This window comes from Rhinolophus sinicus, linkage group LG06 (genome assembly GCF_036562045.2).
Source record: "Rhinolophus sinicus isolate RSC01 linkage group LG06, ASM3656204v1, whole genome shotgun sequence".
Lineage (NCBI taxonomy): Eukaryota > Metazoa > Chordata > Mammalia > Chiroptera > Rhinolophidae > Rhinolophus > Rhinolophus sinicus.
In genome coordinates, this window is record NC_133756.1 from 118,729,447 (window position 1) to 118,756,436 (window position 26,990).

The following is a 26,990-nucleotide window of genomic DNA, read 5'->3' on the forward strand; positions in this document are numbered from 1 at the left end:
TCACCCCTTTCTTTTCATGCCTCCACCCTTTGAAACTGCTTTAAACCACTTCTAGACACTTCAGTTTTGAGGTGGAAAGAATCTTAAGAAATCATTCAGTAAAATTCCCTGCCCAGCAAGTAGGCAGGGCATAACCACCGGCATTTTCCATGGATGAGACTGAAGGAGGTCAACTCCTTTCATTCAAGCTCACACGGCTACTTCCCTAAAACTTCCCCTAGACGAGCCCACCCCCTTTTCCCCCCTTTAATCAATTCTAGAGCTAGTCCTCCAGTATCATATCACTTATGTGTCTGTTTGGTATCTGGTACCTAAAAGGCATTTGTATTTTCATTTGTTCATTTTAAGGAAGAGGGACAAGTCTGCAGAGTATTTTAACTCACTCCAATACTTACCGGGCATGCATTTAACATTGTTGAGTCTGTCAGTCTGTCTGTGTCTCTCTCCCTACACACACAGGTTATAGTAAGTACAGCCACTTCTGTTGGGTCTATTCTGATGTGCCCCACTATGAACCATAGACTCAAGCTTTTGGACATTAGAAAACAAAATAATGTAGCTAATTTTTACTTAATTAAGGCTTCATTACTACTCAGTGGGACACAGATTTTTCTTTCATACAATCTATAACACATATCGTCATAAGCTATTGCTAATGCAGTAGAAGGCTAAAGGGAACTTTAGCGCATAAAAGCTTTATCAATGTGGTTACTAGATCTCCCTAAATCCCATATTAATCCTATGGAATCTAGTCTAAAAAACAGCCGCCAGCTAATCTGTCCCTCCACAGCTCCCGGAGCCTGCTCTCAAGACCCCGTGCTGCAGGTCTGACAATTCTGACAAAGCCCCGGTCTACCTCCCACAGGCACGAGCCCTGTCTTACTCAAACATTCCACAAATATTTACTGAGCCTCTACTATGCGTGCCAGGCACTAAGTACTGCAAATGTAATGGTAAACAAGATGTTGTCCCTGATTGCAAAGGATTTCAAGTCCAGTGGGAAGATGGGCAGAGGCAACACAGGATCTATGGGGCCATGGGGAATAATGGGAAACAGTGGAAAGAGCCAAGAAACCTCAGTTCTAACTCAGTTTCCCACTATTCTAGCAGTTTAAGATCTGGCAAGCCACATTCTTTCTCTGGGCTTCTCATTAATAAAACAAGAATTATTTTTATATTTATGGTCCTTTTCAGGTTTAAGAGTCCACTTTCTAAAAATAACAAAATAGCAGCAACAGTACTTTATCATGTGCCAGCAATTCTGCGAGGCGCCATTTACTTAAGATACAATTTTTACGGACCTGCAGTACTGGCATTAGTACATCACTTTCTTTTTGTTATTGTAAACTGGAAAGAGGATAGTGGTTTGATTACATTTCTTCTTATGGTCATTCCCCATTTCCAAGAATTTTAAATGACTGCAGTAAAAATACGTAAAGAATGAGCCTTAACAGAGAATAAAGACCACATTAATATACTCTTCCGATATTTATTATGGGAATATTTATTATTCCCATAATAAATATGTGAAGAGTATACCAAAAAAATATTTTTAAACAATTACAGGCCATGTGCAACCCCAGAACCGCTGCAAAATGCTCTTATCCTGTTTAATGAGATACTACTGAGTTGCCTTTCAGAGACAACTGACCAAAACCACAAGTCGTGCATGTGAGGCTTGCGCAAAAGAGAGAACTCTGACCTCCAGCTACATCCGGAACCAAAGTCCCGCCCCTGCACCTCCCCACAGAACCAAAGGACTAGGACACAACCGGAAACTGAACGCTGGAACCCTTTCACAATCCGAGGATCTGCTGTCCAGGAAGACCTTGTGGTGACGTCCCTTACCATAAATGGCCAGACTCCAAGATCTTCCAATTAAAACTTTCCCCGCCAGCGCTTCCGCATACCGGATCCCCCCTATACCCTTAAAAACCTGCCCCGAACCCTGGATTTGGGCGTTCGGGAGCTTTTGAACATTAGTTTTCCTCTTGTCCTGGGTAGCACCATTAATAATAAAATAGCGTATTTCTCTACTGCAAATTCTCAGTTTAGTGTCTGGTTCTGCTAGTGCCAGGTGGGCAAACGCTTTCTGTTCTGTAACAAAAATGGTGCCTACGAAGGGACGTAGCCCTGAGTGCGCGACCTCTGGCCAGTGGCGGTCTCTCCAGGTTCCGTGCAAGCAGCTGCCTGGGCTGCATGTGCAGGACGGACCTGCAGTGCTCACCATGATGGCCTGGCCGCCCTACGGCGCTTTCCTGTTGCAGTGGAAGAAACTGGGTACTTGGCTTGGAAGATGGCGCTGGGTGAGTAACTTCATGTGCGACGACGCCAAAGAAAGTTTCCCTTTCGGTGGGCCGGGAATTTCCCACTGGTTATGTAAGAGAACAACAGGCTGTGAGAAGTTTCCCCGGCAATCTGCATTGAAATCGTTTGGTATGTTTGAAACCAGTCATGGAGTTTTGTTTTAAACTTGAGACCAGTTTTGAATTTGATCTGGAGTTGGCAGATTAAGTCTGAAACTTGTGTATGGGGGTGAGGATGTATGACTGTGAGTGAAGCGTATTGTATGTTGGTGTTACTTGTTTTAAATGATTTAACTTTTAGGAACTGAGTTTCTCCATGACCATACGGAGCTTCTTTTCTGAGCCTTCCGACCCCGTAGAAGAGGCACTGCTCTCGCCCTCTGGCTTCCTGTGCCCTTCCCCGGGGACTGGGGACTTAACACCGCCCTTGGCTTTCACAGTCCGTGGTAAAGCAGCCGGCGGGGCCTGGGGGCTCAGCCGCTCACTTGCACTTGGTGCCCAAGAAGAATCCATGTGGCGCATGGTCAGCCTTTAACCCGCACCTCCCTGGGTTCTAGTGGTAACAGGCTTCGGTACGCTTACTGCCCTGGCCCTGGTTCAATTCCCAGAGTTCATCTCATGCCTTGTTCGGAGGGGCACAGAAAAAGCCCTCTCCTTTTTGCGGCTGGCCTGGTGTGGGGTAAAATGGCGCCTGCGGCGTCTCCTTCCCTTCCCCCACCTTCGTCTCCAGATGTGTGGCAGCGGCGTCCCGTGCTGACATGTGGCAGCCGCCATCTTGTGCTCAGGCTCCATCCCTGCGTCAGTTTCCTCTGGGAACACCTGCCACTTTAAATTCAGATGTTCTGAAGCCGCTCCTCCTATCTCTGAGCTTTGCAGCTTTATTGTGTGCACTCGCTTACCATTTTCTGTTGTTTGTCTGAAGGGCACCCTTGAAAGACAGGATCTCGTGCCTCTCGGGGACAACGGGATGGATTCTGTAATATGACTGATTATAAATTAATTTTAAAATGGCTTTGAATGAGTTCTTCAGCATATAAAGCTTTGGCCATCTGAACAAAATCTTAACTTAGTCCATCTGTGAAAACATAATTTGGATCAAGTTTTTCCACTGAGTTTGCATTATACCTGGGACATAAAAGCTAGCATTTTAAAATGAAAGCTATGAGATCTTTGTCTATGTTTGTATGTTTATGCATGTTTACATATGTATGTTCTAGATGTAGCATATTTCTACCACTGGATGATATTGCTAATTTGTAATATTAGATTGGCTTAAACAAACAAGTACTTATGAGAATTCTCAAAAAATACACGAGGTCTGACAATTAAGTTCTGACAATTAAGTTTGCGAACTTGTAGCAATGATGTTGCTAACCTTTTCTGATATCAGAGGGATTCTTCATTATGAATTTGTATCAACCGGACAAACAGTTAACCAAGTTTACTATTTGGAAGTGCTGAAAAGGCTGCATGAAAAAGTTAGATGACCTGAACTTTTCACCAACAATTCATGGCTTTTGCATCACGACAATGCACCAGCTCACAGGGCACTGCCTGTGAGGGAGTTTTCAGCCAGTAAACAAATAACTATTGGAACACCCTCCCTACTCACCTGATCTGGCCCCCAATGACTTCTTTCTTTACCTGAAGAAAAAGGAAATACTGAAAGAAAGACATTTTGATGACATTCAAGACATCAAGGGTAGTACGATGACAGCTGTGATGGCCATTCCAGAAAAAGAGTTCCCAAATTGCTTTGAAGGGTGGACTAGGCGCTGGCTTCGGTGCATAGCTTCCCAAGGGGAGTACTTCGAAGGTGACCATAGTGATATTCAGCAATGAGGTATGTAGCACTTCTTCTAGGGTGAGTTTGTGAACTTAATTGTCAGACCTCGAATAACAAACTAACCCAAATGCTTTTAGAATCTGGTAATCGGTAAAATATTTGACATTAAAGCTTGTTGAGTTTCGTTTAAGTAAGCATATCTTTACAATCATCAGCATTAAATAATACATTTATTTTACCCGAGTTTATTAGTCAACTAAGTTCATGAAATCTCTGTTGCAAAATTTGTCAGTAAGGAAATTAACCTGGTATGATAAAATTTTCATAAGTAATCTAAACTTAATTGTTAGGAACAAGTATATTAAATAAATGTAAATGGGGTTGAAAGTTTCTTTCAGGTTAACTCTAGCAATAATTATATTGTATGTATACTTAAATGAATTTCCAAATCTCTGGTAACTTGAAACTTTAGAGTTTTACTAAGTTAAATAATAAAAATTATTGAATATCTAGATATTTCCACAAAATGTGAAATACTGAAACATTAATTGCTAGGTAAGTCTAAGTTTACCTACTTTTGGCTTCTTATTACTGAGAAACTAAAAGATAAATTTGGATCTGTTAATAAATGTTTTGTACTTTATTAAAAAAAAGTTTCTAAAAAAATTGTAAATAATTGCCAACAAAAGCCTATTTTTCTAGAGGTTATGAAATGTATTCATATATTTACCAACCTAAAGAAGGCTGACTTGCTTATTTTTTTAGTTGTTACTAGATGTTTTCAGTAAAGAAAAGTATACAGGGGGTGGCTGGTTAGCTCAGTTGGTTGGAGCGTGGTGCTGGAGGCACCAGGGTTGCCGGTTCAAGACCTGCGTGGGCCACTGTGAGCTGCGCCCTCCTTTAAAAAAAAAAAAAAAAAAAACGCAAGAAAGATACACAGTATGGAGATTTGTTTGGTTGGGTTTTTTTTGAGGGAAAGGAGAAAATACATTTGTCCTGAAGTGAGGCTAGTTTCAGAATGGGAAAGGGGCGGGGGGAGTTGTAGAAGGGTTGTGGAAAAGGAATCCTGAGAAAGGTAGTATCAAAAGTAAGCTGATGCAAAATTAGTTTGGTTTCCTCTCTCTGCTAAAAAGGACTAAGTTTCTTGGACTATTGGTCTGCTACCGATACTGTGAAGAAGTTTTCTGCCTAGGAAGCAAAGATTCTATGTTTTATCAAAATAATTTTCTGTGTTTTATGTTGTCTTAATCAGGTACTTGATTACCTAAAAAAAACAACTGAATCTCCTCAATAGGAAGGACTAAGTTTTGCTGACAATTATGTAAACTTCTTTATTTGTTTTTTTATTGTCACTTTAGTTAAATGGATAATTAAGTATTGCTTCATAATGACTCACGATCCTATTTAGTCAAATGTTCAAAACTTCTGATATTTTTTTACAAACTTCCCAGAGTTCAGGGTTTAAAAGGAGGCTTTTCTTAATCTGGAAATGGCTTTGGGTTATTCCAGTGGGTTCCTGGAATGCCTCAAAGATTTGTTCTCTCCCTCTGTAAAATAAAATTTAAAATAATCAGGCCTATTTGATATACTAAAATTACATGGGAAGCTTTGTCAAATAAAGAAATAATTATGTTGTATTTGTATGCGTATATGTATTCTTATTACTAAATGAATGTTCTAGAGATTATAATCTCCAAGAGTCTACAGTGTTGTGATATATTTTCATTTATCTTAAAATGTTACGTTACAGAGAAAAGCAAATTTCTGTCAATTGCATTTTAATCAGCTCTATAACCATGCCATCTTAAGTTTTATGTCATCTACAGGCAGTCCATAGGTCTAACTTTAATACCTATTCTTAAGTTTGCTTCGAGCAGGATGAGGTACCTAACTGATGTATCGCTCATCGTATCCGTCCCAGAGATTGGGTATTAGTAAAATCATGGAAAAACAAATATCCTGATGATCGGCTTGAGCCCAAGTGGGTGGGACCCTACGAAGTTCTTTTAACAACCCATTCCTCTATTAAATTGATCGTCTCTTATGAACAACCAGGATGGCCTCACCGCCGACAAAAATTCATTCAGAGGCTTCCAGAAATCAGAGGGGGACATGTCCTGGCCATAGTTATGTCCCAACAGTAGGAATACTCATGCAAGCCCCTAACATATCTCAAGTTAACTATTTAAAGGACAACTAACAAAAGATAAGTAATGCACAACTCCCCTTTGTCTTCCACTTTACTTGCTTGTATTTCTAAAATTCCACTCACGTGAAACCATCTTTGTACATACACAATTTAATTATCTTCCTTTAAATTTACTTAACCGACTCAAAAGGGAAGCTCCCCAATATTCTGACTGTCTATCTGGCTATCAGGAAGATGGTTTTGGGCCAACATTTGACAGGACCTTACCTCCCTGGTGGTGAGTGAGAGCCCACGAATACATGATTAGAAATCTTTCAATAACTTTAGGAATAATCGCCAACAAGACTGCTCAAGCCATAGCATCTCAAAAGAGGCCTTAGACTCTCTGGCCAAAGTTGTATTAGGTAATTGAATTGCTTTGGTTTATATCCTAGCTGAACAGGGTGGTAGCTGTGCCCTGGTCACGTGTTGCTCGGGAGCTGCAGACCACGGCATCAAATACTAGTAATGCAGGACAACAACGCCCACCCAGGCCCATGTAAGTACTTGCAATTAGGTACAAAGCAGCTCCATTCCTTAAGCCCCTAGGTTTTTACCCCTAACCAGTAGCTGTGGGCTCTAACAATCCTCTACCCTGCATGGGTGGGCGAAGGCTATTGCCCAGGAAGTTAGAAGAATGAATTTGGCCAGTAATAGTATGGGGTTGGCTCCTTACCAAGGCTTAGGAACTGCTACAAAGGAAGTTCCTCTGGACATTTCTGGAGAAGGCTATGGCCTGATGCCTTAGTGCCAGAGCTGATAAAGGGCCAGTGTTCAGCTACTGTGTAGAGCTCCTCAAGATACTGAACCAGGAAGGGGACACTTGAACAGGGGTTGGACTGGCAACTTCCCCCAAGTTGGACAGGATACGTCCCGCTGGAGAGTGAAGTGTGTCCCAGCTAAAGTGATCCCTGTTGATCCTGTTGAGGTCGGCTGCAATGCTCTGTGGACAGGAGGACACCAAGTGCGCTAAGATGGGCCACTTACCATGGTTTTTTGCTCACATTGCAAATGATCCCACCACCTTCACCACTGGGACAACGTGCCTGATAGTCACCGCCTGCACAAAACCCGCCAGCTGCATACAAGAAGTTAACTGACAGAGACGGTGCCACTGCGCTTGTTATAATTAGATGAAAGAACCTCAGGATACGTCGGGGACCTTGAGAACACAGGAATTTGCCCCAAATGATAGGCATCGCAGGCGTCCTCTGATTGTAAGTCCTTGGCTTTTCTGGCCTCGAGAGGCCTTTTTAAGTTCAATCTGAAGATTACTTATGAAAAAATTCCAGCAAAGCAGATTTAAAAGTGCCTATATGGTAATTACTATTCTTGCTGGACTTATCCAAATAATCAGGCCAAGTTTATTGAAACTAGACTTATTTTGTAAATAAGTTAATCTTAATTTGACTATCATTGGTAAAAATGGGGGTGATTTTTAGAGACAAAAATTGTTTCAGTAGAAACTTTAATATACCCTTGTGGCTATTAGAGTCTAGTGCAGTTCATTGTCTTTTGGGCTTGGTTTTGTTTTCTACTTGTAAACTGGACTGGATCCTGAATTCTTCTAGTTTCCTCCATTATCTGCCTATGACTCTAAATATGTTTCCAAATTTTATCCCATCCTTTGATTCGGAGTCACTGAGAACTAAAACTGCCCTTTTCCTGAACCCTGCAATTCCAAACTGCAACTAGACGTGCTCCCCAACGATTATCATGATGATCGTTACAGTTTGGGTCCTGAGGGAAATAACGAGTTACTCTTTATTCTTTATCTCATATTAGGGTACAGGTCTCCTGGCCTTCTGTTACCCCTGCCTATGGTTGCTGTGGTCTCATCTTGTAAATTGAACACCCAGAATGCCTCCTCTAAGGCTTAGGGACCACTGTAGAAGAGGTGGTCACATGAAATTGTAAGAGCCAGATAAAGGGTACAAAAAAATGGGTGAACAAATCGAACTCTGTCTTGAAGCTAATCCTCCATCTTAATTGAACCTGGACCCAGCTGTCCTACTTCCCTTAAGATTGAGGAATGAACAACAAAAAGAGGGAATTTGTAACTGCAGAATCAGCTCAAAATGGTCCTAGTTTGTTTAATGAGATATGGAGTCGCTTTTCAGAGACAACAGACCAAAACTCAGTAATACAGCTGAAGTATGCCCAAAGGAGAGAACTTTGACGTCCAGCTGCACCCAGAACCAAAGCCACCCCCCCCACCCCCATGGAACCGAAAGACTAGGCAGGACATAACCAGAACGTGAACACCGAACACTTCGGAACACTCCAGCTCTGCTAGCGCCAGGTGGACGAACACTTCCTATTCTGTAACATATTGGAAAACCATGATGACGGAATTGAAACCTCTGTCCGTATCCTATACTTCCTCACAGCCAAAGCAAAGAGGAAAACGCAACTAGACATCTGGCTCTTAGAAAAGACACTAGCTCAACAGAGAAAATTTTTCCAGGATGAGCTTTTAGAAAAATTTGCAACCAGGTTTTTTGTTTGATTCTAGTGGGGAAGAGGAGAATTAGGAGTGAAGGGAAATAAATTTGGAAAACCAACCAACCATCCAACCAATTTTTCAGATATCTGAAATAAAAGTTTAACTTTACAATTATATATCAAATTAATTTTTTCAACTAATAAATTTTGAGATTAATGTAGGAATGACCCAGGGTTAACTATTCCTCTGTCTGCTTATTTAAAAGTTTCATTTTCAAAGGGCTATAGAACTTCATTAATAGTGCTACAAAGCCTTCTTTGCTTTGAATTTTTCAAATGAAAATAGACTGAGCTGGTGGCAAGACACATAGCCAGAATCTATTCATGGATTCCTTCCAAAATAACCATCCTTTCAGGCCTACTTTACTTTTACCTCCATGCTTTTGGGCTTAAGAAAGAAAAGTTTACAAAGTAGGTAAGTAAAACAAATGCAGATTTATTTGATTTAAGTAGTTGTAAAAACTTTAAAAGCTTTTACATATGAACACTCTTTAGGAAAAAGCTTTCAGAGAAAACCTTTTGTTGTTAACAGAAAAAAATACATTTGAAATATCCCAAAACTATTAACAATGCTAATTGTTTTTTGTGGTAAATTTTAACTGTTTTAAGGTTACAGGCACACTGTTGTGCAACCACCACCAAGCTAATTCTTTTTCAATATATCCATATGCTACATCTCATTGTCAACGTTTGCAACTGGAACTTTTTTTCTTACCTACCGAAAAAAGCATGTTGACTAAATAAGAGATGCAATTCACAGTATTACTTACCATAATAGATTTTCCAACCTAAGATTTCCATGACATCAGCAAACTATTTCCTACCAAGCAAATCCAATTGTTTTAATAACTGTATTAATAACTGAACTCAGCCCACAACCTTGGATATTTGAAAAACATGAATACTGAAATCCAGAAATGTGTAATACTAATCACAAACATTTCTTTGCAGTAAAATGTTAAGTGAATATTTTCCTATAAATTAGTTCCATGGTGGCTCAATGATAGAGGATAAGGGCGAGGACGGCCAAGGAGCAGGAAAAGAAGAGACATCACCGATATCCCAGAGCCACACATAATCAAAAGCACACCCCCACTGTAATAGGCTTTACATTTTACCCTTTAGAGAAGAATTTTCTAAGTTCCTTGATAGGCATGTCTAAGTAATGACGTGTTAATCTGATACCAGCTTTGTTTGTTTGTATGTATGTATGTATGTATGTGTCTATTTATATTTCATTTCTGCTACCAACTTTAAAAGAATGAATTACAAGGGGAGAGACTGGAACAGGTTATAAGTAAATTCACCTGTTTAATATCCACTCCAACTAATTAGGGTAATTTGGCCTTGGAATATTTGGACTTTAATAAAAATTTATTTTTTTCCCAAGTCATTCCAAATTATGAGATATTAATTAACTAATCATAGATTGCCCAAATCAACATTTATTTGTTTCAGTAAGTATTTATTGTGACTTGATTGGAAGAATGATATGATCTTTTTCTCTTCAGTAGATCCCTCTTACAATCATTAAGAGATGCCTGCTATAAATGGGGTGGGGGGGAATCCATATACACAATCAGCAGCTGACAATTCTTAGTCACGCAATCTTTTCTAACTTGAGAGGGCATCTATAGTTGAAGCTCATCTGCACAAGCCAGAGTTTCATCTTCATCATAAATGTAAAGTACACTGGTTTACATCTTACTTATTGGGTCCTGATTACATCACTCAAGCTTAAGTGGCTACAATACAGTGTCCATTCAACAAATGTCATGAGTGAATAAATATTCTAGAAAAGGGCCTCCTGGAAGGAGCTACCATTAACTAGAGAAGGGGCGGCATTTGGGGGTAGTGGGAGGGGTGAAGTTAGTGAGTTTTACTCTTAGAAATAACAGGAAATCAGTGCTCCAAAAGACTATGTACAAAAAATTCAGATACAGAAACTACATCAGGGATCACAATAGTATATACTTCATAACATCCTTAAACTTGGTAGCTTTTTTTGGGTCATATTAGTGACAAGCAATAAAAAGCCTTGATAAAAAGGGTCCAGGTGTGTGTCCATAGGGACAGCAAGAGATCTACTTTACAGTGCTACTGGAAAGAAACAAGAGGAATCCTAGAAATAAGGGTGAGCAATGCCAGCTATAAACAAAAATAGATAAAAATAGGGTAAAGATTGTCTTTTAATCTTTATATTAAAACAGAGTATGGCACGTAGTAGTTGCTTACAAAATGTCTGTTGAATGAATGATTCCTTCCTACTTTCTTCCATTTCTTCCTCCCTTTCCTTCCTTCCTTCCATCTAGCCCTTCATTATTCCCCAATAATCCATCATCCAGTCCAGTTCCTCCCGCCTCTCCTCCTCAGGGCCTGCAAAAGTCTATAAAGGATCAAGAGATTCCTTGGCAAGGGTCTTAAGAACTTGCAGTTTGCCTTCTTGAAACATATCAAGATATATTTTCAGTTCTAGACATTGAAAAAATAAAATCAACTCTGGCCTCCCTTCCTACTAAGAGAAAAAAGTCCACAGAGAGAATCCATGGATGTTGTCAGCTGAGGAAGGCCTAATTGTTTTCCTTCCCGGATGGAAAGTTCACGCTTTGTAGCCAAGCAATTATCACAGTCTTACCCTGAAGATACCAGAAATGGATAAAATTTACTTTTCTTTAAAAACGCAGGTCAGCCCCTTGTCCCTATTTGATATTTGAAAACCAGTTCCCACCTCTCCCAAAGTAGCTATAACAAATACTTTTGCTCCCCCAGTCTTTCGTCTCATACCCCAAGATGAAAGAACCTTGACTGAATGCATTAGCAGTCTCTTACCCTGCCAGGAAAGCTAAGGAGTAGGAGTTGTTCTTGGAAACAAATGCCGAGCGATGTGTCTGTGTCATCTTGCCTCGGGAAGGTTCTTCATTCTCTGAATCTGAGAGGCGCGCAGGACACTGGCAGGAGACAAGGGAGACAACACTGTCCATTTGTGGTTCCCATTGAATCTCCCATAGCTGTTGTTTCAAATCTCTATTATGTCACTTCTATCTGAACTCCATTCGACGTTTCCAGCTGCCGCCTGGAGATCCCAATCCGGACATGCCAAGTGTAGCTCAAACTTAATACATCCCAAATCAAAGTCTATCTTCTCTAAGCCACACTATCAACCCAGCTGAAGCCTCAATGTCATCTAGGACTCTTTCCCTTTCTTCGAAGCCATAATAACATTGTCTAGACCAGGGGTGTCCAAACTGTGGCCCGCGGCCAACTGTGGCCCACAATCCATTTTTTATTGGCCCGCAGCAAATTCCAAAAATATATTTAGTTTACTTAACTAGACCAGGTGAGGCAATACGTACTTCACCTCGAGTGAGCAGCCCGGCTGTTTGTGTATTTTACCGCATATGGCCCTTGGTGAAAAACGTTGAAAAAAGTTTGGACACGCCTGGTCTAGAGATTTTGAGTACCCCAACACATCTAAATATTTTATTTCATTTACTTTTCATATCAGCTCTGTTAAGAAGGGATTATTGCCTGTCTTTTACAGATGACAAACTGAGGCTCAGAGTAGTTAATTTGCCTAGGTAGGAGTAAGATTGGAGAGTTAATAAGTAGATAATGCTGCTACTTAAATCCAGAACATCGGTCTCCAAACTGCCCCCATGCTATTTCCACTTGACTCCATTCCACTGCTAAAATGTCTGTCAGATCTAACTTCCCGTGTACACTCATTGCCTTTCCTTAGATTCTCATCATCTTCTGCCTGGACTATTGCAATCATCTCCTTACTGGTTTCACTCTGTTCAGCCTTTCTTCTGTCTCATCCCTTCCATACTATCTCAAGCACACATAGAATCCTGCTTAACTATTGGTGACTTCAAGATCAAGTCTAAACACCTCAGCATAATACAATAACCTTCAAAACTAGACTCAGCCTTGTTTCATAGTTTTTCTCACACCAGTTCCCACACAGGGAACATCTCGAGCTGTGGTACAACCAACCTACTTTCTACTCTCCACAGCTATCATCACAGTCTTTAAAACCTTCTGTTCTTTTGGACATGCTATTTCCTTTGCCTGATATTCCCCCTCCACATTGTTGGCCTATAAAATGCTCATTGGCCCTTCAGAGGCATCTTAAGTGTCACTTTCTCTGCAAAGGCTTCCACATACCCCTAGAGTCAGCATTTTCCATCTGTTGGTACTCATTCATTTACCTTAACTTTCTCTCAGAGTCTCTTTTTGAGCCTTTCAATTTACATTTGAAGTGTCTTTTACACGTGCCTTTGCATACAACATATAGTGATGATTTGCCTCATGATTCAATAGTAGAGTCTTTTTAGAGAGAGCAACCAGTCACACTGAACTGGAGCTTTTTATTTAAGAGTCTGTCTTCTGCTTTAGACAATAAACTGTCAGAGCAAGTGACCATCTTTTCTTTAAGACTCCCAATACCATGAGAGAGCAGGTAAACAAAAAATGTCTAATCATCTAGTGATGAACCAGTGATCTAACAGAATCAAATGGCAATCAAAGTGAAAGTTGTAGACAGGCCTGCAAGGCATCGTCTTAGGGCTTAGAGTACCCTGCATTCCTGAAATGCTTTGTTATTCTCTAGGCTGAGGGACACAGACATACAATAGGCTACGTTTCCTAAATTAGCCTTTGAGAAATAGCTGAAGGATTACAATTTACAGAGAAGCTTTTCTTTTCTTTTTTTTTTTAAATAGGAAGGGGAAGGAGTCTTTTTTTTTTTTTAACTTTTATTTATTTTAAGTGTGTTTCTCCAGGACCTATCAACTCCAAATCAAATAGTTGTTTCAATCTAGTTGTGGAGAGCGCAGCTCACAGTGGCTCACAAGGGGATCAAACCGGCAACCTTGTTGTTAAGGGCACCGCACTGTAACCAACTGAGCTAACTGGCCATCCTACAGAGAAGCTTTTCAATTTTGTATGGTATCACTCCTTAAAGAACCCTGCTGTACAAATTACACACTTGAGAAGCTTTTTAATAGTACTAACCCATTCTCAAATATTATATGATATTCTCTTAACTCTGGAAAAAAAGAAAAAGATTTGACATCTATAGACTCAATGGAATAAATAATGGCAATTTGTATTTAGGTCTTTCTAGATAATCAATTCAGTACCAAATAAAAGAATGCTCAAATCCCAGTTCTATTATCATGGTCACTGCAAGTTAGTTGCTTTATCTTTCTGAGCCTCAGTTTCCTCATCTATAAAATAAAGACTGCTACCACATAGATTGTGATAAACCATTAGAAGCACCGAGTACATTAAGTAGTAAGTGCTCAATGAAAGATAGATTTTATTTTTATCAATTTAAATACTAAAATCTTTTAAGAAAAAACTTCAGTATTATAATATACACTAGGTTCCTTTTAATTGTTGAAAAATAAATTTATTATTATAAATAAATAATTACAGAAAGTGCCCCCCATCCTTCTATACCACGTTTCCCCGAAAATAAGACCTAACCGTACAATCAGCTCTAATGCATCTTTTGGAGCAAACATTAATATAAGACCTGGTCTTATTTTACTATAAGACTGGGTCTTTATAATATAATACACTATAGTATAGTATAGTATAGTATAGTATAGTATAGTATAGTATAATATAATATAATATAATATAATATAATATAATATAATATAATATAATATAATATAATACCGGGTCTTATATTAATGTTTGCTCCAAAAGACTCATTAGAGCTGATTGTCCTGTTAAGTCTTATTTTTGGGGAAACACAGTAGTTCCACCCCCAAAAACCTAGAACCATTAAGATAGGAAAATATTTACCTCTTTCCCTTTGGATAAAAATAAGCCCATAGCACTATGGATTCCTAAAATGGTGTAAAACATGCATAATATAATCCCCAAAGTGATATTTTAAAAAAATGTTGTCCCTAAAATTAAAAGAATGATAATACCAGAGTTGGCAAGGGTGTGAGGAAATTAGTACTTATACTACCGATGGGAGTATAACTATATACAAACTTTGTGGAGGTCAAATGAGTAATAAGTACCAAGTCTTCAAAAGGACACTCCCTTTGACCTGGTCATTCCACTTCTGGTAATTTATTCTAAGGAACTAATAAGACAAGTAAATCTCATCATAGTGGTGTTTTAGATAGCAAAATATAATATCATCAATAAGGGATTAATTAAGTTAAATAAATTCTACAGTAAATACTAACAGACCACTAAATAATGATGTGAGATTCTTTATTTACATGGAGAGACATCTACAATTTAATAAAAAAAAGTTATAAAACAGTAAGTACACTGGGTTGTATTTTCTAAAAAGAAAAAATATACAGTACATATATCTGTGTGTGTATATATACTGTATAGACATATACACACAAGCACTTAGAAAGTCTGGCAGAATATTTACTAAAATGTTTATGGGGTTATCTCTAGGTTATGGGATGACAAGCAGTTTTTCACTGTTTGTTTTATAATCTTTGGTATAACTATAATTGTTATACCAAATTGTTTTCCAATAATTCACATTATTATTATTGCTACTAATTATACCATAATAAATCATAATAAACTAAACATTGCCCATTTTATTTCCATTCTGAACAAACAACAAATGATAATCTCTGATTCTGGAATAAGCACTTTCCTTCCTCCATTGGAATTCAACTTGATAACGGATAAACACTTGTGCTATGCAAGGTACTATGGGAGATTTAAAAATAGGTAAGACATTTCCTATACTCAAGAAACTTACAAATCTAATAGAGAAACAAATACACAAATAACCATAATGTAAGGGGGAGTGAAATAAGTGCTGTAAAAGTTACAAAGTACAGGGAGGAAAGCTGGGAGGGAAGAGGGGATGATGGGAGAGGAGAAACAAGTGAGGAATCTCTAGGTTCCAGGAAGGTGACAGCTTTTGAACTGGACATGGGAAAATGAATAGCTTTTCAACAGGTAAATTGGGTGACATTTAAGTGAAATAAAGATGGGAGAGCAAAGACTCTAAGGAGGGAAAATACAGAGTACATATTTGGGGAAAAGCAACATCTGCATTCCCTAGAGTTTTGGGATGTAAGGATGGAAACAGAAGCTGGAATAACACTAAGGACCTGAAAGCTGGCGTGAAGAGTTCTCATTGGATTCCACAGGACATGGAATCACTGAGGTTTCAGGGGCAGGAGAGGGAAATAGTCAGTCCAGCTTTAATCATAATACTGTCTATATAAAATATAATCTTCAGCTGGCTTTCCCCTGACGTCTACTTGAACTTCCCTTTGGTCTCAATTTGAATTCAGCCTTGGCTAAACTAAACAAAATTATCTGTTCAACACCAAAAACTCTTTAAGACATTTAAAGCAAAATCAGAGCCATTTAAAAGTCCTCAGAAATAGAAAAGCAAACAGAAAAAGGGTAAAAATCACAAAAATCTAAAACACGAAGTGTTCATAGATCAGATTTTATGTGTTTTTGCACTAAACATTTTGCATAACTGGCTATTACCAATAAAAACAAGTTATTTTTAATAATTAAATGATAAAGATTATTATAACTGGAATTTAAAAGCCCCACATGCCTGTTGACAATCAGCAAATACTATCAATCCAAGAAAGCTTAAATAACTTAAATTTTTGAAATTCAGGAAAAATGCCTTTGCAAAGAGTAAATCAAAAGCACAAAGAACTTAAATAACCTGGCCAAAGTTATTTCATGCTGGGACCTGTTTAAGAGGCAAACTTCTGATCCAGAGATTTTTTTTGTTTTTTGTTTCTATTCTATGTTGTCTGTATTTTTATACAGTAAAGCTTTATTAATTCTGGCTAATTGGAAATATAATGGAAATACTAACAAGCCTCAATCACAAACTATTTTAAAAGATATGACTCTAAAAGATATGTTAAGTACATTCAGCAAGCAATAAAAGATGTACAATCCAGTATGACTTACTAAAGAAAAAAAACTCAATCGTAATTACCCACCTGAGCTACTCAGTAGACCCTCCAAAAGCACTTTCTTATGTAAGTTAAACCACTTACAATCTTTTCCAGTAATTTGCTTGGTAAATAAGTAATGAAAAAAAATCAGGCAAGATAAGGCACAATTAGAAGTGTAATTAGGTTAAGTTTAAATTAAGTATCTAATCTCATATAATCTAATATCTTGTATCTACCACTGTGCTGCTTAGGGCATTATAAAGAAAACAGGGAAGTAAAAGTCAAGCTTTCAGGAACTCTAGTAGAGGATATAAGACATACAAAACTCAAATGTCAAATGACAACACGTAAGTCAAAATGACAATACACATATAAAACTTACGACAAGTAGTATACTAGGTTTTTCCTCCAATCCTTTCCCACTGTTCCCTTAATCTTTCCACACAAGTCTCACTGTCCCATTCATAAATTATTTTCTCCAGCTCTCATCTGGACACTAAATTCCTGACGACTCTTAAACTGCATAGTCAATGACTGTTACTGGTTTTGCAGATCCATGCCACCTGGGCTAATTACTGATTTTGAGGCAGATGTCTGTCAAAAAGATGATCTACTTACACGCTCCAGATTTGTTTTCAGTACTAGTGGTTCATCTCTTTTTTTCTGTTCATCCATTTTCCTTTTCCCTGTTTCTGTATCCTCTGGTAACAGCTTGTGGATTTGATCTTCAGAGGTTTTCTCGTCTTGTAACTTTTCTTCTCTGAGCTAAAATTACAAATCATACCAAGACAGAAGAGTTTTAGGCAACTATTCACTTAAAAACATCTTTTATTCAGTGTCTATGAGAACAAACAGATCACATGGCAATTTTGATACTATTTTCCTTATTAGATATAAAGTCCTCTTAATTTTTAATGTCTGCTTGTACTTGACTCTTGCCAAACATACCCTTCATGGCTTAAGATTTAACTGCTCTGAATTCTTAAGCAGTATGAACCCATAAAATAAGATAATACACACAATCAAAAAATAATTTGTTCATTTAGCCAAAAAAGGTTGAACCTAAAGACTTTCTTATTCCCATAAGCCAGGTACAAATGTAATGGACCAGGAGAGCAGCAGAGAGGTAGGCCACAGGGCCAGAAAAGCTGGGCTAGGCAAGACTGGTCTGTAGCACTAGTAGTAACAAAAAAAAAAAAGACTGATCACAGTTCCAAAGTCCTACAATTTATGCTATTTTGTGATTCAGAGAATAGGTCAAGATACATGAAGAAATTTAAGGCAAAGGCATATGCTCCTCATTTGGGGGAAGTAGCATGGCATTATGAAAACAAGATAGGTTTTGGAATAAAAACCTGGGTTCTAGTGGTTCTGTCACTTATTTACCAGCTATATGATGTTCGGCAAATAAAGCATCATATGCTCACCTACAAAACAGGGATAATGCTACTTACTTTGCAGATAGTGCTATAAGTAAATGAGATAATAAAGTACTTAATGTAGTGTCTTGCTGTGTACTTATAGTACATCAAGAGTTCCCTTTCCTAATCTGGTATTCTCTTTTCATTGCCCAGGGTTTTAATAAAATTTAAATCACATAATATGTATCAAAGCAATTACAGGCTACTAACATTTGCAAAATACTTGCAAAAAAGTAAAGCTAAAGAATAAATACTTTAATTGGTTGTTGCCTCAGTGAAAAAAACGAAACAACAATAAAGATTTAATCTTACCTTTCCAATTTTTACAGGTCTGATTCCTGTAAGCCTGAACTAGTCTTTAACACATTAAGTCTAATTCAAGAGGTTATGAATATTTAAAGAACACCATATACAATGTAATGTTAGGAGCAGATTCAAATGAAATAAGGTACTCCCACCTCTGCCCAAGTCAAACAAGAACACAAGAGGAAGAAAAGCAAATCCATAGTCAGGGGGAAAGCAAACCTGAAGTCTATGCTAACTGCCCACAGGAAAGATCAATGCCTTTTAATGATCTTACTGAGAAATTCTTGTTTAACGACTTGACCACAGGCTACACAGAAGGGCATTTCACTTTTAGAGGATGGAGAGAGAGAGTGGCACTAAAGAGAACTGGGTTTAGCATCGTAATGATTGTTATATTGAACTCTTTGTGTCAGGTGCTGAGCTAAGCACTATACCAGTACTCACCTTATCTCACTTAAGGAAACTAAGGTTTAAGAGTAAGGTAATGTGCTCAAATGCACAGTCATAGCCCTAGCGCTGGAATTCAAATTAAGGTTTATCGCAGGCCAGCTAGTGATCTTGCCTCTCAGGGTACATCTGGCAATGTCTGGAGACACTTGGTTGTCACAACTTAGGGGTGGGGGTGTGTGTGTTCTAGCATCTAGTGGCTAGAGGCCAGGGGTTGCTACTAAACATCCTAAATGCACAGGATAACGCCTATATATATGTTTTAATATTTAATATTTAATATTTAACGCCAATTTAATAATATTTTAAATAGGAAAAAGTATATATATATATATATATACTTTTTCCTATTTAAAATATTATTAAATTTTCTGTTTTACATATTTTAGTGTTAACTTGTTTAGTGCTTAATGGAATTTACATATTATATATGTAAGTGAGATCATTAAAAGATCATTAAATGGTCAGTAATATCATTAAAAGGCATTGATCTTTCATGTGGGCAGTTAGCACAGACTTCAGGTTTGCTTTCTCCCTGGTTATGGATTTGCTTTTCTTCGTCTTCTCTTGTGTTCTTGTTTGACTTGGGCAGAGTTGGCCTTCCTAAGTGTTTTAGAATGTATCCTTCAGCCTCCTAATAATGTTTATTGCTGTTCTCAAAGTTTATAACAACAGACTTGGGTTGCCGGCAAAACCACCTTTTCATTGCAAGGCTGAGTCTGCTAACACAGCATCATCTTAAAGCTAAAAGTTTACACAACTGAAAAATCCGTATATCCATTTAAATCCTCACATGAATCATGTTGCTGCTTTCTCCATACTCGATTCTGCAGAAGTTATTTTTTTGTGGTTATTTGTAAGGACTTGAGAACTTGGTCTCTAGGAAAGAGTTTTTATACTCAGGGAAAAATGCCTCTGAGAGCCTCAGAAAGTAGCATATAAACTCTAGTAAGAAATAGCAATAGCTGTTATTTATTAAAGTCTTCTATGTCCCAGGCATTGCATTTATAGAGCTTACCTCATTTAATCCTTAAGGGCTCTGTTTGTATCTATCATTATCATTTTATAGACACAAAAATCAACACGCAGTGGTTATTTCCCAAAGTCACAGTGACTGAATATTGAAGAGCTTGAATTTTAAAACAAGCCAGTGGCTTCAGATACCAGGGTTTCTCGACCTCAGCATTATTGGCATTTTGGGCTAGACGGTGGGCCGAGCTGAGTCTGATAAGAAGGCTTATGCATGAATACTTTATTGGGGAGCAGGAGTTAAGGATGGAGTAGCATAACAAGAAAAGACACCCAATAAACGGGGTGCGACAACTGGCCCAATCATTGGCTACAGAGAACAAAATGAGAAACTAAGATATGCATCTCAAGACTGTCAGAGATGGGAGAAAAAGGGAAGCATGTATCTATTGGCTCCCACCTCCCACTGACCAACAAGCTTGTTCACGGGTGTTAAAACCCCTCACACTGGTTTGTAGGACTGGAGTACGTTCCCAAGGTGGGCACTGCAGCAGCAACAACAGAGAAGCCCTAGGACTGAAAGGCAAGAGGCGAGCGGCAGGAGCCCAAACAAGATCATCTCAGGCCGTAACAGGGAAGCTGCCCACTACTGTAAACGCAGTGACTTTATTGCTTCCCTTTCAGATACTAATTACTAGAGAAAAACTACTGACTTCTGTAATCTTATACTCAGTCACACTACTAATAATACCATGCAAGTTTTTCCTAAAAATATCTTTACTTTGCCATAATTTTAAAAAATAAACTTTAAAAAAATCAAAGTGTTATACCCAGAAAGTGTACAAATCATAACTGTAAAGCATGATAAATTACACAAAATTAGCATATCCACATAACCACCATCCAGATCAAAAAACGGTATGTTACCAATACCCCTTGTGCCTACTTCTCACCCAAAAGTAACCACAATCCCAGTTTCCAACACTAAAAAAGTCATTTTACTATTTCTGAATTTTATATAAGTGGAATCTTATATGTGTATTAAATCTCTCTTCCTTCAGACACCATTCTATTTGTGAGATGCATCCAGGTAGGTACATACAGTTTCTTTCTCCTTGTTTTATAGTATCCCATTGCTTGACTACAAAACAATTCAACCATTCTATCGCTGACAGATATTTGAGTAGTTACTAATTTTTGGCTATTTACACATAAACTGCTATGAACAGTTGTCAATATGTATCCTGATACACATGCTCTTCTGTGGGGTATATTCTAGAAAAGAAACTGTTTAGTCATAAGGTATGGGTATGCTGCCACATTTTACCACACTGGTTGTACAAGTTACATTCCCATGCCCCAGTGTGGCAGAATAACAGTTGTTCTCAGATTTGTTAACACTCAACACTATTTGTCTATTTCAGACATTCCAGTGAGTCTATATTTGTACTGCATTATGACTTCAATTTGCATTTCTCTTCTGACTAAAGACGTAGAGCAGCTTCTCATATGTTTACTATTTGGAAATCCTCTTTTATGAAGTGCCTATTCACACAGTTCCCCTTTTTTCTTTTAGATATTTTAGCTTTTCCCCAAGTAATTTGTAGGAGTTATTTATATTTTTTTGGATATGAGGCAATTTTCAAGGAAAGAAAAACATACATATACATACAGTAGTCCCCCTTATCTACAGTTTTGCTTTATGCAGTTTCTGTTACCCACAGTCAACCATGGTCTAAAATAGTAAATGGAAAATTCCAGAAATAAACAATTCGTAAGTTTGAAATTTCGTGTGGTTCTGAGTAACATGATGAAGTCTCACACTGTCCTGCTCTGTCCCGCCCAGGACGTGAATCATCCCTTTGTCCAGTATATGCTCCTGTATACGCTCCTCACCTGTCAGTCACTTAGTAGCCACATCAGATTGATTGTTGGGATATCACAGTGCTTGTGTTCAAGTAACACTTATTGTTATAATTGTTCTATTTTATTACTAGTTATTGTTAATCTCTTACTGTGCCTGATATATAAACTTTTTCATAGGTGTGTATGTATAGGAAAAAACAATGTATTACGGTTCAGTACTATCTGCAGTTTCAGGCATACACTGGGGTTCTTGGAACATATCCCCCACAAATAAAGGGGGGCTACTCTACAAAATACATATACGTGTGTGTGTGTGTATATACATATACTTTTTCCCCCCTCTCACACAGTAACTTGCCTTTTTCACTCTCTTAGTAGTACCTTTTGAAGATACGAAGTTCCAGGTTTTAATGCAGTTTAATTTAATGTTAGTGCTTTTTATATCCTGTAAGAAAGTCTCCCATGTTATCTTTAAGGAGCTTATTATTTGACCCTTCACGTTTAGATCTACACTAAGAATTGATTTTTTTAAAAAATCAACTACGTGAAGACTTAATCTACATATGATAAAATGAACACATACAGAATGTATAGCTCAATGAGTTTTGACAAATGTATAAACCTATGTAACCATCTCCCTAATCAAGATATAGAACATTTTTACCACTCAAGAAAGTCCCCTCAAGCCCACTAGCAATCAATCTCCCAGACTGTTCTGGCCTATGCAACCCCTAATCTGATATCTATGACTACGGATTAGTTTTGCCTATTATAAAATCATACAGTGATATTCCTTTGTGTCAGGCTTCATTCACTCAACATAGTTTTGACATTCATCATGCTACTGAGTTTATTATTCAGACATTCCTTTTATAGATGATTTATATTCCATTATATGAATATACCGCAATTTGCATATCCATTCAAGTGTTGGACATTTGGGTTTTATTTAGTTGTGGGCTGTTAAGAACATTCTGCTATGAACATTCGTGTCTTTTTGTGGACAGATGTTTTTATTTTGCTTGGGTAAATAGCTATAAGAGGAATTGCTGGATCACACATTAAGTATATGTTTAAATTTATAAAGCAACTGCCAAAACGTTTCCCATGGTGGTTATACCACTTTACCAGCATACCTCAGAGATATTGTGGGTGGGTTCCAGGCCACCACAATAAAGCAAGAATCACAATAAAGTGAGTTGTACTGTTTTTGCTGGAGAGTCTTGCCTTCAGTTTTTAAAAAACACAACATCTGTGAAGAACAATAAAGCGCAGTGCAATAAAATGGAGTGTGCTGTGTATTCCAACCAGCCATGCACGCGAGTTCCAGGTGATTCACATTCTCCCATTCGGAATTGTTAGCCTTTTAACTTTAGCCATGCTAGAGTATGTAAGGTGATACCCCACTGGGGTTTTAATAACTATTTCCCTGCTGGCTAATTATGTTGCGTGTCTTTTCATGTGCTTAGTAGCATATCTTCTTTTGTGAAGTAGCTGTTCAAACCTTTTACCCTATTTTTTTAACCTTACTACTTAGGTGCAAGAGTTCTTTATAAATGCTGGATACAAGTCCGTTGTTAGATATCATTTTGAGACTATGTTCTCCCTCTCTTTGCCTTTTTATTTCCTTAATGAGTAGAAGTTTTTAACTGTGATAAAGTCTAATATATCAATTTTTATTTCTGTTATTAGGATTTTTTGTGCTCCTGTCTAGAAAATCTTTGCCTACCTCAAGGTCAAAAATTTGTTTTCTTCTGCATACTTTTTGCTTTTACATTTAGTTTGTGATCCATTCTGAATTAACTTTTGTATATTGTATAAAGCAGAGATCAAGATTCACTTTTACTTATTCATAGGATATTCAGTTTGTTCCAGCACCGTTGTTGAAAAGACTATTGTTTTGCCACGGAATTAATTACTTTTGTGCCTTTGTGTGATTAACTGACTATATATAAGTGGGTCTGTTCCAGGACTATATTCTATTCCTTTGATCTATATGCCTTTTCCTTATGCTAATATTACACTATCTTGATGACTAATATTATGTAAGTCTTGAAATCTGGTAATAAAGTCCTCCAATAATAATAGTCATAATTCGAAGACAACATAATCATCCATGCACAAAATCCATAGAACCTACAAAAAAGCTACTAGAACTACTAAATGAGTTGGGCAAGGTTGTAGGATAGAATATCAAAATATAAAAATCAGTTGTATTTTATATACTCACATGAACAATTAGAAATGGAAAATTTTTAAATGCCATTTATAGTAACATCAAAAAATGTAAAATACTTAAGATAAATCTGACAAAAGATGTGGAAACTGAAATCCACAAAACATTGCTGAGAGAAATTAAAGAAGACCTAAATAAATAGAAGGATATACCATGTTGATGGGTCTGAAAATTCAATATTATTAAGATGTCAGTTCTCCCCATATTGATCTATAGATTCAGTGCAATCCCAATCAAAATCCCAGCAGGCTTTTTTGTAGAAATTGGTGAGATGATACTAAAATTGAGGTAGATATACAGAAAACCAAGAATAGCCAAAATAACTTGGAAAAAGAGGAACAAAGTTGGAAGATTAACACTATCAGATTTCAAGACTTATTATAAAGCTACAATAATCAAGACAGCATGGTATTGGTGTAAAAATAAACAAATAGATCAATGGTACAGATAGAATATACAGCCTAGAGATAAACTCACAAGTATATGGATAACCGATTTTTGACAAACGTGCAAAGAAATTCCAGTGGACAAGAGATAGTCTTTTCAACAAATGGTGCTGGAACAACTGAGACCTCCATAAGCACAGAAAGGAAACTGGATCTCTACCCCACGCTAGATAAGAATTAAGTCAAAATTAATCATAGACCTAAACATAAAGCCTAAACCTATAAAACTTCCAGAGGAAAACATAGGAGAAAATCTTTGTGACCTTGAGCTGGCAAAGAATTTTTAGATATAACACCAAAAGTACACATGCACAAAGGAAAAAATGTATAAACTGTAATTTTGAAAGTTAAAAATTTCTCTTCAAAAGACTGTAAGAGAATGAAAAGACTAACTCAGACTGAGATAAAAATATCTGCAAAGCATATACCTGATAAAACACTTGTATCCAGAATATGTAAAAATCTCAAAATACACGACTCACTTTAAAAAAAAAACAAGGCAAAACGTTTGAGCAGACATTAAACTAAAGAATATACACAAAAGGCAAATAAACACATGAAAAGATGCTCAACATCATTAGTCATTAGGAAAATGCAAATTAAAATGACAATAAGATACCACTACATACCAATTAGAATTGCCAAAATTAAAAAGACTGACCATACCAAATGTTGGCAAAGACTGAGAGAAACCCAGAACTTTCATATACTATTGGTAGGAATTAAAATGGTAAAATCACTTTGGAAAAGTTTGGGAGTTTCTTAAAAAAATAAAACATACACCTACCACATGATCCAGCCATTTCAGACCTACGTACTTACCTAAGAAAAAAGGAAACATCTCTACGAAGATTAGTATATGAATGTTCATAGCAGCTTTATTTTGTTATAGCCAAGAACTGAAAACAACTCAAATGTCTATCAACAGGCAAAATAGATAAAACAAACTGACAAAACCATATGGTGAAATACCACTCAGCAATACAAAAGAATAAACCATTGATACATGCCACAAAGTGAATGAATCTCAAGATAATTATGCTGAGTGAAAAAGCCAAACAGAAAAGCACACGCAACAAAAGAAAAAAACAGATAATCTTGACTTCATAAAAACTGAAAACTTATGTGCAAAGGGCATTAACAAAAAAATTGAAGACACCCTATAGAATGCAAGAAAATATTTGCAAATCATATATACAGAGGTGCCAAAAGAATGTATACACATTTTAAGAAAGGAAAACTATTAAAATTGTAATACTCAATATATACAAGTAACAAAAGATGAATGAATACAAGTCAGTTTGACTTCTGCTCTTACAAGAGGTGCTCAAAGTGGTTACCAGTGTCCAGACACTTCTTATTATAGCAAACGACTACTTAAGCAACACTAAGTGTCCACTTGTATACATTTTTTTGACATCCCCAGTATATAGTATAAGGATTTAATATTCACAATACATAAAGAACTCTTACAGCTCAACAACAAAAAGACAACCCAATTCAAAACTGAACAAAGGACCTGAATAGACAGTTCTCCAAAGTGCAAAAACTCAATAAGCACATGAAAAGATGCTCAACATCATTGTTCATTAGGGAAATACAAATCAAAACTACAATGAGATACCCACTGGATGACTATTTTAAAAAAAAAACAAGTGCTAGCAAGAATGTGGAGAAACTGGAATCCTTATACACTGCTGGTAGGAATGTAAAATGGTGCAACTGCTGTGGAAAACAGTTTGATGATTTCTCAAAAAATTACAATTATTGTGCAACCCAGCAATTCCACTCCTGGGTGCATACCGTATTTTGCCATGTATAATGCACACTTTTTGGCCCAAATTTGTGAGGGAAAAATAAGGATGCACATGGGTAGTACTAATTCCATATCTATATAAATGTTTTTAATTCTTTTATTTATGTTTATGAGTTAAAAGTGTAACTCTAGAAATCAATAATGGTATCTGTATGTAAAATACCCTGGAATACGATAATCGGTTTTGTTGAATTTATGACGAACTTGCAACAATGAAGAGTTCTTGGCCATCCATGATGCTAAATATCATAAATTTGTTACCAGTACATAAAATTTCTTGTACCTTGTATCTGTTCATGTGTTTTGTAATTATTTGTCACATAAAATTTCTTGTACCATAATGTTAAAAAATAAATGCTAAAATTCCTTTACAATACAGAAACAAGTACCTAGATGTAAACAAATAAAAATTTGAATTAAAAAATTAAAATGAAACTTTTTCCCCAAAAGTTTGGGCCAAAAACGTGGGTACACATTACACAAAGGAGCGTATTATACATGGCAAAGTACAGTAACCCAGAAGAACTCAAAATAGACTGAAATATTTGTATGCCAGTGTTCACTGCAGCATTATTCACAACAGCCAAAAAGTGAAAACAACCTTTGTCCATCAAAATGTGATATATACATACAATGGAATATTATTCAGCCATGAAAAAGGAATGAAGTACTAAAACATGCTACAGTGTGGATGAATCTTGAAAACATTGTGCCAAGTGAAATAAGCCAGACACAAAAGGACAAATACTGTATGA

The 26,990-nt window shown here is 37.2% G+C and overlaps 1 protein-coding gene and 1 long non-coding RNA gene across 2 annotated transcripts in view; one reads left to right on the forward strand and one right to left on the reverse strand.

Annotated features, from left to right (window-relative positions):
- RNF169 (ring finger protein 169) overlaps nucleotides 1-26,990 on the reverse strand; it is a 76,479-nt gene that overhangs the window by 12,785 nt on the left and 36,704 nt on the right. The window contains exons 3-4 of the mRNA XM_019744406.2: nucleotides 17,347-17,493; nucleotides 11,615-11,733 (exon numbers count right to left, since the gene is read on the reverse strand). Coding sequence (XP_019599965.2) covers nucleotides 11,615-11,733; nucleotides 17,347-17,493 — 266 coding nt within the window. The remainder of the gene's footprint in view (nucleotides 1-11,614; nucleotides 11,734-17,346; nucleotides 17,494-26,990) is intronic.
- LOC141572221 (uncharacterized) overlaps nucleotides 1,788-26,990 on the forward strand; it is a 38,640-nt gene continuing 13,437 nt past the window's right edge. The window contains exon 1 of the long non-coding RNA XR_012497482.1: nucleotides 1,788-2,306. This is a non-coding gene — a long non-coding RNA (uncharacterized LOC141572221). The remainder of the gene's footprint in view (nucleotides 2,307-26,990) is intronic.